General features: G+C 37.9%; 1 protein-coding gene across 2 annotated transcripts in view; it reads left to right on the top strand.

Annotated features, from left to right (window-relative positions):
* The window catches only part of sv2a (synaptic vesicle glycoprotein 2A), a 36,786-nt gene that overhangs the window by 9,223 nt on the left and 14,509 nt on the right, over positions 1-13,054 (top strand). The window contains exons 2-3 of one of the 2 annotated variants that reach the window (XM_016485860.1): positions 4,851-5,323; positions 6,409-6,676. In XM_016485860.1, the coding sequence (XP_016341346.1) occupies positions 4,994-5,323; positions 6,409-6,676 (598 nt within the window). In that variant the 5' untranslated portion in view covers positions 4,851-4,993. Of the gene's footprint in view, positions 1-4,850; positions 5,324-5,937; positions 6,677-13,054 lie in introns of those variants that run through there. The other variant, XM_016485859.1, reaches the window with a different exon arrangement.

The raw sequence follows: 13,054 nt of genomic DNA, 5'->3' as shown, positions 1-13,054 counted from the left end.
AAATAAGCTTACTGAAGACAAGTAAACAGTCACAAATTAGGCTACAACAGAACATAAAGTACTGAAATCTGTTCTGTACCTTTGTAATACACTGATAACCACCAAATGCAGGTGGTGATGAGACAGTCACATGATGAACCAAAAACGGTATACTACCGTAAAATTACATGTAATGTCCAATACAGTTTTTCACTGTATATAGTAGGGGAATTTACCGTTAACCATTTAACAGGTTTTTACTGTAGCATTTTTACAGTCTTTTCCCGTTAAGTTCACAGAAATCTCATTCATTACTGTATTTAAGAAGGGCACTGTCTTCCTTGTCTGTTTTACTCCAGTTTTGATCTACCGCAGTCCTAAATCACATCTAAAAGGCCTGTAATCTCATATTGCATCAGGGCAGTGTATCAGCGAGTAGATTTGACCGCTCTGGGCTAGGCTTTGCTTCACAGAGCTTTTAGGCCCTGTTCTTTAGCGCTGACATGTGTTCCTGTACCAGTCTAATTGAGGCTGTTGTTCCCAGCAGAGCCATCTCACACACACCGCTGCTCCTGCACACCACTATTGCTGTCCCGTCTGCAGACCTCAACAGAGATGAGACGTATTTGGGAACTGTGAGGGAGACGGTTACCATGACACGATAATGCAACACAGCCGGTGTGCTCTGCCTGCGCAGGACTAGTTACACGGCTTATTTGCATGTTTAATGGGTTGACATTGAATGTCATTGAGAGCTCTTAAAGGGATAGTTCAAGCATAAATGAACAATTCTGTCATCATTTACTCACCTGAATATATTGAAGGATGGATTTGTGTGAGGATCAGACTGAAATTTGAAGTCTTGTCTCCCATTTATAGGTCTCAAATCTCTTTGATGGTGTTATGGCGCAGAGGAGGAGCATATAACAACCAAAATTGCAGTCTGTCTGTCACTTAAAGCTATCTTATGGTTTCAGAAGACATGAAATAGCTGTTGTGTTGAAACTGAAATAAGTTGTGTTGACTGATTTAGTGGTACTTTTTAGAGCTTGGCAACCACATTTACAAAGTACTTTCATTGTATGAAAGTTTCATTGGTTTTTTTTGTTTTTGTTTTTTTTTGTTCCACTTAATGATATGAAATTGAGTAAATGACAGTGTTATCTTAGGATTATTTATATACTATTATAGTTTTTGTTAGTATTAGCTTTTATTTTATTTTTTAATTTTCAATTATTTTTATTTTATATTTTCTATTATTTTATTTTTTATTTTATTTTTCTATTTAATTTGACATCAAGTTTCAGGTTTTTTTTTGTTATGTGCTTTTGTCATTTTTATTCGTTTTTTATTATTACTACTATTAGGTTTTAGCTTTAGTTTTATTTAATTATATTTAATAAATTTAGTGCTTCAACTTAAACGTATTTCAGTTAGTTACCAAAGCAACATTTATTTTATTTTATTTTGAAAAAAATGTTTTAGCAGTTTAAGTTAATGATTATAACACTGGTAAATAATCTCAAAATTTTAATTTTGAGTGAACTGTACCATTTAATGCAGTAACCAAAAGATTGCCCAAACTCAGAGTGTTTTAAAGTGATAGTTGAAGAAGAAGAAAACATATTTTGAATGGGTCCAATGTTGTGTGGACCCCACCCATTTTCATAAATAAAATATATAAATAAATAATGAATAAAATAATATAAATAATGAATAATACAATAAAATAAAATAAAAATCTCTAAAACACAATACTTTAAAAAAAATATGCTCTGTGTACCACAGAAGAAAGGTTTGGAATGACATGAGGGTGAGTAAATGATAAGTGAAAGCATCGTTCTTTTTTATGTATTTTTAAAGAAAAAATAGTTCCCTGAGCGTGGCCGCAGTGCTGATGATGTATTTTCATCGTGTGTCAGTGCTGTATCGATTAAAAACTCATCAGAACCCACTTGCATGGATTTTTCTATAACAAACACTGTCTAATCAGCCCTGAAATCAATTAAAGGGGTCATATGATGCGATTTCAAGTTTTCCTTTCTCTTTGGAGTGTTACAAGCTGATTGTGAATAGATAAGATCCCTAAAGTTGCAAAGACTAAAGTCTCAAAACCAAAGCCAATCACAATGCACTGGGTCAGCTGGCCAATCAGAGCAGACTGCGCTTGTCAAAGGAGGGGGCTTTGTAGAAAACGTAGCGTTTGAGAGAGGCGGGGCATACAGGACCTACAATAATGTACAGTATTTGAAAAATAATGTGTTTTTTGAACATTAAAGCATGTCAACATATTCTGTTACACCAAATACACAAAATAATGATCTTTAAAAAAGCATCATATGACCCCTTTAATATTAAAATGATTTTCACAATGGCAGCGCAGGCCTCTATTGGCTGATGCGTGCACATGCGGAGAGAGCATGCAGGGATTGTACGAGTGAGAATGAAACGACCACGGAGGACAGCATAAGGCAGATCCCTGCCTGCTGCCGCCAACTGGGCCATTTCTCCCTTGGACCAATCGCATCCACTGATGAGCTCATAGCGCCCCAGATTCCCCTTTACAGACATTTATAGCTTTACAACCATCGCAGTGTTTACTTGGAGTAACGCGAGAAGCACGTCAATTTGTGTTATTGACTCTACAGTCCACATGACTGGTCTGTTTCCATGTATTCACTTATCAGTGCCGTGATAATGTAATAGGACTTGGGCCGAGCTGTTGAGAAGATCAGAGCTGACAGATATCCCAGATTCACTGAGAAGGCCGAATGTCTGGCCGGCTCATTATCTTCATAGACACGGGGTGATGTGGAGCTGAGCGGTGGCCACCCGGCTGATGAGCTCTGTTCAGAGAGGAATACACAATAAGAGAGAGAGAGAAAAGAACAGAGGAATTAGACGAGAATGTGAAAAAGATTGTGACTTGTTTACATTGTAGTCTTTAGGAATGGGAATCATTATTTAACTTTGTATACATATATGTAGATCTGTGTATATATCCAAAATATGTGTGTGTTTATTCATGTATTTTTTATGTTGTATTTTATTTATATTATTAATTTATTTTATATATAATTTATTAAGTTATATTATATTATTAAATTTAAATGTTCCAAATTTCCACCAAAACATTTGATATCTAGATAGATAGATAGATATATACAGTGTAATGGGAAAGTTTGGGAGATTCTTCAGTTTTCCAACATCTTTGCATATTTGAACCCTTTCCAGCAGTGACTGTATGATTATGAGATCCATCTTTTCACACTGAGGACAATTGAGGGACTCAAACAGAACTATTAAAAAAGGTTCAAACATTCACTGATGCTCCAGAAGGAAACACGATGCATTAAGAGCCAGGGGGTGAAAACTTTTGAACAGGATGAAGATGTCCAAATTTTTCTTATTTTGTTGAAATATCTTTTTTTTTTTTCATTTAGTACTGCCTTTCGGAAGCAACAGAAGATACTTGCTTGTTTCCCGGAAGACAAATTAAGTACAATTTACCTTGATCTTCAAATTCGAAAAGTTTTCACCCCTTAATGAGTTATTCAGCTCTTAATGCATCGTGTTGCAAAAGATGCTGGAAAACTGAAGGATCTGAGGGACCTGGAGGATTCTAAAGAACAGTGCTCAGTTTAACTGTTCAGAACAAACAAGGGACTCATGAACAACCATCACAAAACAAAAAAGCAGTCGTAGATCATCCAGGTAACCACACACAGTATTAAGAAATTATGTTACAATGGTTGCTTTGTAGTGAGGACAACTCAACAGAAAGCAACCAATACGTGTTGTCATCACCATCTCTGGTTTTCGTTTAATAACCCTAAATCTCATCCCTTTCAGGTTTGTTCAGTGAAGGATTTCTGCACAGATCTTTTATCTGTGCTGTAGAGCTCCTAAGTACCCCTGAGATATTATTAATGTGGCTCAATTATGTATATTAGATTATTAATGCAATAACTGGATCCAGACCAATTTCAACAGATTGTACGAGGCAACACAGACTGATGGTTTTATGAATTTCCCTTGGGAACAATTTAATCGCCCTTTTTCAGGGAGGCTCAATTGGTTCCTTAAAGTGTTTTCCTCCAGAATGTAAACTGGACGAAACAAGGTCACTGTGAGCTGCTGCACCTATTTACATGCTGTCAGCGTTATCCATGTAGTCATTTGTAATTGTGCTCTTAGCTTACAAGAATTTTAATTATGTATTACTTTCTTGCTGTTATCACAAAGCTGATTAAACATAATCAAGTTTATTCAGGTAATATCACTGCTTGAAAATCCTGCTGAAGCCAAGCTCAGTGTAATAGCTGGTTTTGCATGATTTCTATATGGTCTAAGCATGTCATTTAGCAGAACTAAGCTGGTATAGATGGTTGGTATTAGCTAGAATAGCAGAAGATGCCTGGTTTTTGACCTGGTAGACTATCTTTCTAGCTGATATAGCATATATTTAATATTGTGGGGAAAATGCATTGATGTGAACAGGTGCACAAAACAAAAAGCCATAGCTTAAGAATTCAAATCATGTGTTTTGCAAGTCCAAATGAAAAATGATGGTTGATTAGCTATAATAGCAGCTGATGGACCTGTTTTTGAGAATATACAGACTACCTGTATGATTCAGTAAACAGTAAGATCTAAAAGAGACAATCTTACAAAAAACTTTTTTTCTTTTTTTGCAGAAATTGGATTTTACATTAAGACAATTAAGCATTTTTTTTTTTACTTTTTTCATAAAGTCCAAATGTGTGACGTATGATTTAATTGTAAATTGATGTGTTAATGTTGTAAAGTATTTGCTTTAATGCCTCAGTCTTTCATCTTGAATAACAGCATGTGTTCTTGTATATTTTCAGACTGCCGTGTAGAGCTCTGTGCTCTTGAAGCTGCTGTCCAGGGTCCTGAACTTCTTCAGCCCAGCTTCACTCTACTACATGCTAACAGGCAGCTCCTGACATCTAGTTCCAGCACTCTTTACATCAGCGCACAACTTTGAACCATGGAGGAGGGTTACAGAGACCGTACGGCCTTCATTAAAGGTGCTAAGGACATTGCCAAAGAGGTCAAAAAGCAAGCAGGTAAAAAGGTGGGCCGCCACATGGACAGGGTGAGCGACGAATACAGCAAACGCTCTTATACCCGCTTCGAAGAGGAAGACGATGATGACGATTACCCCGTGCAGGCCCAGGACGGCAGCTACTACCGCAGCAACAGCAGGGCCAACGACGACGAAGGGGCTCACAGCGACTCCACAGAGGGCCACGATGAGGATGATGAGATCTACGAGGGCGAGTACCAGGGCATCCCCAGAAACGACTCCGTTGAGAAGGTCGACAGACAGGTGGGTGGAGTAGGACAGTCTCAGTTGCTGAAGCCAAGCTCAGTGTAATAGCTGGTTTTGCATGATTTCTATATGGTCTAAGCATGTCATTTAGCAGAACTAAGCTGGTATAGATGGTTGGTATTAGCTAGAATAGCAGAAGATGCCTGGTTTTTGACCTGGTAGACTATCTTTCTAGCTGATATAGCATATATTTAATATTGTGGGGAAAATGCATTGATGTGAACAGGTGCACAAAACAAAAAGCCATAGCTTAAGAATTCAAATCATGTGTTTTGCAAGTCCAAATGAAAAATGATGGTTGATTAGCTATAATAGCAGCTGATGGACCTGTTTTTGAGAATATACAGACTACCTGTATGATTCAGTAAACAGTAAGATCTAAAAGAGACAATCTTACAAAAAACTTTTTTTCTTTTTTTGCAGAAATTGGATTTTACATTAAGACAATTAAGCATTTTTTTTTTTACTTTTTTCATAAAGTCCAAATGTGTGACGTATGATTTAATTGTAAATTGATGTGTTAATGTTGTAAAGTATTTGCTTTAATGCCTCAGTCTTTCATCTTGAATAACAGCATGTGTTCTTGTATATTTTCAGACTGCCGTGTAGAGCTCTGTGCTCTTGAAGCTGCTGTCCAGGGTCCTGAACTTCTTCAGCCCAGCTTCACTCTACTACATGCTAACAGGCAGCTCCTGACATCTAGTTCCAGCACTCTTTACATCAGCGCACAACTTTGAACCATGGAGGAGGGTTACAGAGACCGTACGGCCTTCATTAAAGGTGCTAAGGACATTGCCAAAGAGGTCAAAAAGCAAGCAGGTAAAAAGGTGGGCCGCCACATGGACAGGGTGAGCGACGAATACAGCAAACGCTCTTATACCCGCTTCGAAGAGGAAGACGATGATGACGATTACCCCGTGCAGGCCCAGGACGGCAGCTACTACCGCAGCAACAGCAGGGCCAACGACGACGAAGGGGCTCACAGCGACTCCACAGAGGGCCACGATGAGGATGATGAGATCTACGAGGGCGAGTACCAGGGCATCCCCAGAAACGACTCCGTTGAGAAGGTCGACAGACAGGTGGGTGGAGTAGGACAGTCTCAGTTCCGGGACATGACGCAGTATGAGGGGGAGAGGAGGAAGGACCAGGAGGAGCTGGCCCAGCAGTATGAGACCATCCTGCAGGAGTGTGGCCACGGCCGCTTCCAGTGGACCCTGTACTTTGTGCTGGGTCTGGCCCTCATGGCTGATGGCGTGGAGATCTTCGTGGTGGGCTTCGTACTGCCCAGTGCTGAGAAAGACATGTGTTTGTCTGAGCCCAACAAAGGGATGCTGGGTAAGTGGAGAACAGCTTATTAGCTTTTATCTGTGGTTTCTGTTATAAAGTGCTTTAATGCACAATCTGCCCATGCACTTTTCACCGCTATTGTATCCGGAAGTGCTTTTCTCATTCATCTTTTCCCCTTAAGGTGTTTTAAAAAATCTTTGTTAAAGAGTTACAAGTCATGAACCAAACCAACCAGTTACAAGGTGATAAAAGTGAAACGTTCATATATTCTATATTCATTACATGTAAAGTAAAACATTATAAAAGTTTTTTTGTTTTAATTTTAATGATTAGAGCTTACAGCTCATGAAAGTCAAAAATCCAGTATCTCAAAATATTAGAATATTTCCTAAGATCAATCAAAAAAAAGGATTTGCACAACAGAAAAGCTCAAGTTCTTTAAAGTATGTTAATTTATGCACTCAATACTCGGATGGGGCTCCTTTGGCACAAACTCCAGCATCAGTGAGGTGTGGCATGGAAGCGATCAGCCTGTGGACTGCTGAGGCACTATTGAGCCTTCAGCTCGTCTGTATTGTTGGATCCACTCTTTCTCATCTTTCTCTTGAAAATATCCCATAGATTCCATATGGGGTTCAGGTCAGGCGTATTGGATAGCTAATCAAACACAGTAATATCATGGTCAGCAAACCACTTGGAAGTAGTTTTGGCACTGTGGGCAGGTGACAAGTCCTGCTGGAAAAGGAAATCAGCATCTCCATAAACCTTGTTAGCAGATGAAAGCATAAAGTGCTCCAAAATCTCCTGGTACTTGTGAAGCTCTGCCAAGTGTTTGAATCGGCTTTGCTTGACAGTATTCTCAAGCTTGCGGTCATCCCTGTTTCTTGTGCACTTTTCCTACCCATTTTCTTCCTTACAGTCAACTTTGCATTTAATATGCTTTGATACAGCACTCTGTGAACAGCCACCTCTTTCAGTAATGACCTTCTGTGACTTACCCTCTTTGTGGAGGGTGTCAATGATCGTCCTCTGGACCATTGCCAAGTCAGCAGTCAGCAGGTTTCAAAGAACAAGAGATACCCGGAATTTATACTGTAGGGATGGTCATTTAATGAAACTCAAATGCAAATATTCTAATATTTTGAGATACTGGATTTTTGACTTTCATGAGCTGTAAGCTCTAATCATCAAAATTAAAACCAAAAAACTTCTGAAATGTTTTACTTTACATGTAATGAATCTAGAATATATGAAAGTTTCACTTTTGGAAACAAGTTACAAAAAAAATAAACATTTTCCACGATATTCTAATTTTTTCTAATATATATATATATTGTTGCAACCCCAGGGGTGAAACATAAAATGAAGAGAGATGGTCATGGTACCTTTTCAAGAAACCTCTTGGGGTTCTTTTTTATTGTGAGGTTAAAAGGGAATAACAGTTTGGTTTTGCCAGCTGGTAACACAAAAAGAACGCAAAAAAAACTTAAGGGCTAGGCCAGGCCAAAATAATAAACAAAAAGGAACTACCTTAACCCAAAACTAAATATCCTAACAAAATAAAGCAAAAGAAGATACAGGCACTTCCCTACCTCCTTAACTAATCCCAAAAACAGGAAAAAAACATGTTAAACATAAATGGCACCTAGCCCCTACAGCGTTCACAAGACACAAACTACTTGCTAGACAGATTTATGGTCTCTCACACTCGGAATGAGGAGAGAGAAAAACGTGAGGGAGAGAACAATAAACGTTTCAATCGTTCACTCAAAACTTCAACAAGTTCTTACAATAAATATGATAACACAGTCTCAACAACGTCCAACAAAATGAACAGCGCACATTCCATTCTCTCACGCCTCTCTCTCTGAGGATGTTGCTCTATGCTCGTCTTTTTGAAAGATGCTGGTGCTCCTCACAACCTACCACGGCGCACACTGGTGGCGGGGCGACCTGTAAGAGACAGGACAGGAGAGAAAGGGAGAAAGAAACACCAAAACAGCGGCTAAAATACAGTCTCAGGCGTAACAATATATATATATATAGAGAGAGAGAGAGAGAGATGATTATTTTTGGAAAATGTGTAGGATTGAAAAATTAAATGTATTGCAAATAAATGTAATGAAACTGGATGATAAAGGATTAGTTAACTCAAAAAATGAACAATTTTTCAACCCTGTATGATTATCTTTTTCTATGAAACACAAAATGAAGTGTTAGGCACAATGTCCAAGCTACACTTTCCTTACAATGAAATTTGCTGATGATATTTTACATGTTGATGATATTTCATGGCCCTTTTTTTTTAAAGCTTGGCAGTATTTGCATTTTTGGAAATGCAATATGGAAAACAGAACCTCAGATATTCTGCCTAAGATCTTGTTTTGTGTTGCACAGAAGATTCTGTCAGAATGGAACAAGTACATAATTTTTTGAAAACCAATAAAACCACTGATATCTTAAACCAGACTATGCTGGTTTGCTAGTCTTATCTGGTCTAAAAAAGTGCCTAAAACCCATGTAAAACCAGCCTGACCAAGTGGAAAAACCAACTAAAACCAGCAAGCCAGATTACGCTGATGTAAGTTGTTTATTTTTTCAGCAGAAATGTATCAGATCTCTGTCAGTGGTCACGGAAAAATAGCTTTCTGTAACATAAACAAAATATATCTTAAGGCCAGTTTCCACTGTCATCTTGTGCCCATTTCACCATCTGTTAGTCCATCCAGCAAGGACACACAATTCTCCATCCTGGACGAACCCGACGCAGCATTGATGCAGTTTGAGCTATAATTAACTGGCAATAGACATACTGAACAGCACAGTGTGCTTTCATGGCTTGTTCTGTCTCCTTGTGGTCTGTGATACAATATTCTAGTAGTCCTTTTGCATGGATGGAGTCCTTGAATATCATGTTACATATCCAAAAAACATTATATAATATCCACAGACATTTTGGTAGTTTTAAATACTCTGCTCATGCATGCACGCAGGTGTTGCTGCTCTGAAACCATATTAATTGTTTCTTTATGTTAGCTATTTACTAAATTATCTTTTAAGTGATTACTGGGAAATTTCTGATGTGTTTTCTTGGTCGTAAGGTTCACACCTTGGGTTATAATGTGAGCTTGTGTGCTCATGTCAGTGCTTGTTCATTGATATATTCACTCGGCGTGGGTCTCAGCTGAGCGTGTGTATGTGAGTTCCATTGGGGAGCAGGGCCCTTGGTCTCTCCCCTGTTACAAAACAGCCCTGACTCATGCAGGAGTGCCGTCTGTATCTCTGCTGGGTCCTAGTGCTGAAACGTTTCCATGCACACGCAGCTGCAGCTCTGCAGCAGAAATGCTTCAGCCTCTGTCACATGACACTCTCCAATCAAGTCCTACCGCATGGATGTGTGGGATGAAATGGCCCGCGGAGGGTTTTGTTTCTGCTCACTGCACCCAACAGTCAACCTGTGTGTTTCTCTACTGATGGCTTTAAATGCAACGAATGAACGTTTTTCGTGTGTGTAATATGAAAATAAGATGGATACAACACTATTATTATTTATGAAGGCACTGAAAGTAAATCGCCCCATTAAATGTTGTGACAGATCAGCTGTCGGAGATTTTATGGTTTAATGGATTTGTATTGAACAATGATGTATGGTTGGATGCTACAGTGGCTCACAGATAGATAGATAGATAGATAGATAGATAGATCATGGATGTGTGGGATGAAATGGCCCGCGGAGGGTTTTGTTTCTGCTCACTGCACCCAACAGTCAACCTGTGTGTTTCTCTACTGATGGCTTTAAATGCAACGAATGAACGTTTTTCGTGTGTGTAATATGAAAATAAGATGGATACAACACTATTATTATTTATGAAGGCACTGAAAGTAAATCGCCCCATTAAATGTTGTGACAGATCAGCTGTCGGAGATTTTATGGTTTAATGGATTTGTATTGAACAATGATGTATGGTTGGATGCTACAGTGGCTCACAGATAGATAGATAGATAGATAGATAGATAGATAGATAGATAGATAGAAAGACATATCGATAGACAGATGTGAGATAGAACAATAGAAGATAGATAGAAGATAGAAAGGTAGATAGATAGACAGACAGACAGACAGATAGATAGATAGATAGATAGATAGATAGATAGAAAGACAGATGTGAGATACTTTCTCTCTGTTTTTCCCTCACTTCCTCAGCCCTGGAGCCTGTGTGCTTTCCTGTCACTGTGCTGGAGAATCACAGCCTCCTCTCTCGCCCTTCCCCCTCTGCGCTCTCTCTCTCTCTGAGGAGGAAGAGGAGGCAGAGGTCAACTGTCTCCAGGCTCTTGCCCCGCCCCTCGCCTCTCCTGCATCTCTGAAACCCCTGTGACATCATGCAGGCGGCCCCGCCCACTCAACCATCCCCGAGCCTTAATTGGCTGGGTCGTGTTGCATCAGTGTAGCAGTGGTAGTGTAAAACACAGACCTTCCCTTTAAATTCAAGACACGTGGTTAACCGCGAGCGCAGCCGTGTTTATTAATGCTGTCAGGTGAGTGAGTTGTGTAAAATCACACAGCACATGTGTTCGGTGTTGTCATGTCTATTGTTCAGGTCTGGTTAGCAAATGTGCTCTGCATCATTGCCTTTGAAGGTCATAAGGTCATGAGTACAGAGTTCCACAGAATGCAAACGCTCAACACATTGTTTATGGAATATTATTGAGAATATGATCATGCTTTCACCCAGTCTATAGTATACACTAAACAAAACAATACAATTTTTTTGTATAATGTGAAGTTGTTCTTTAACAATTAAAACAGCATTTAATACAAGAAAAATATGCAAAAAATATAATTTATGTCTTGTTTTCTAGTAAAAATATTGTTTTATTGTTTATTTGAAGATTTATACATATATAGTTTTCATTTATATATATAGATAATTACAGATAGTGTGTGTGTGTGTGTATATATATATGTATATGTGTGTGTGTGTATACTGTATTTATGTATGTATGTGTGTGTATATATACACATAATTACACAATATATAACGATATATAGATAGATTTTAAGTGAATGTTATATGAAATATTTCATACACACACAAAAATATTTAATGTAATATATATTACCTTTTAAAAGATTACTAAAATGATGATTATAAATATTTTTTATTTAGATTTATTTTATGTTTATGATGTTCAGATATTTTACTGGAAAAAACTATTAAAATGTATAATCTATTATAAATGCATTCATAATGTATGTTAAATACATTATATCTTTTCATAAATTATTGTAATTAAAAACTTAAAAACGCAGGTGTTGTGCAATTCAGGGTAATGCATAATATTTCTTAAAGGTGTAACAGTAAATAGATTAATATTATAATGTATTATAAATGTGGTTACAATTCTTCATAAGATCATACAATACATTATTAGGTGCATTACAGTGCATATTTAATGCTTTAAAAACACTTCATAATGCATTATATATACAGGTTTCAAGTAAAGTGTTGTTGTTGTTGTTTTTTTTTAGTGTGAATATATATTTTTACTTTTACACTGTTTTTGGCAGTAAATGCTTTGACAGATTCGCAATTACCTTAGTGTTGTTTTGCATTACCCAATCTTTTATCCCATCAAATTCAACCCAGACTGCAAACACAACTTTCTACTGCTAATAGGAGAGCAGTCTTGACGTATTTAAATCCCACCGTCCCGTTTTAGTGCTGCTCCCCTCTGCTAATGCACCTCAGGAGGTGCTGAGAGCCGCGGGCATGTCCTGTGCAGGGTTTGTGCAGTGTAAGCCGATGGGCCCTGGAGAGGAGGGGTTGAGATAACAGACCCCTGTGCTGCATTGCAGTGATGCCTATCAAGGCTCATCATCACGGCTGTCTGCCATAGCGGCCCATTATGAGGCCAAGGTGAGAGAAAAGTAGTGCTGACAGCTGCCTCACAAAGTCAACTTTAATGCTACTTCAACATTTGCAGCACCATCTCAAACACCTGCAGATCCTGCAGAAACACCAGACACCAGCACAGATGCTCATCAGAGTATAGCTGTTGGTTCTGATGGTGAAACGAAGAGAAATGTTTATAAATGCAATTCATTCAATACCGAAATGTATTACTAAATGTAGTCCAATATAGTTAAAAATCTGTCTTATCCACTGATCTATATTTAATGATAATGAAATATTCTCTATTATAGATCAGTGGTCTTACCCAATATGTGTGTGCAGTTTATATATTTAATAATCATAACATTTTAAGAGGTGATTTATTTTAATGCCATAGGTCTTGCTGAAACATAATATGATGAATATGTAGAATATGAATGCAAGAAAATATTTTGTTTTTCACATTTAAAATATATAATTCATCTGTTCCTTCTAATGCCAAAATATATTAGAAAATATGCTTTAAGGTATA

The sequence above is a fragment of the Sinocyclocheilus anshuiensis genome, unplaced genomic scaffold (assembly GCF_001515605.1).
Source record: "Sinocyclocheilus anshuiensis isolate Anshui unplaced genomic scaffold, SAMN03320099.WGS_v1.1 scaffold1162, whole genome shotgun sequence".
Taxonomy (NCBI): domain Eukaryota; kingdom Metazoa; phylum Chordata; class Actinopteri; order Cypriniformes; family Cyprinidae; genus Sinocyclocheilus; species Sinocyclocheilus anshuiensis.
This window is presented reverse-complemented; position numbering and strand designations above follow the sequence as displayed.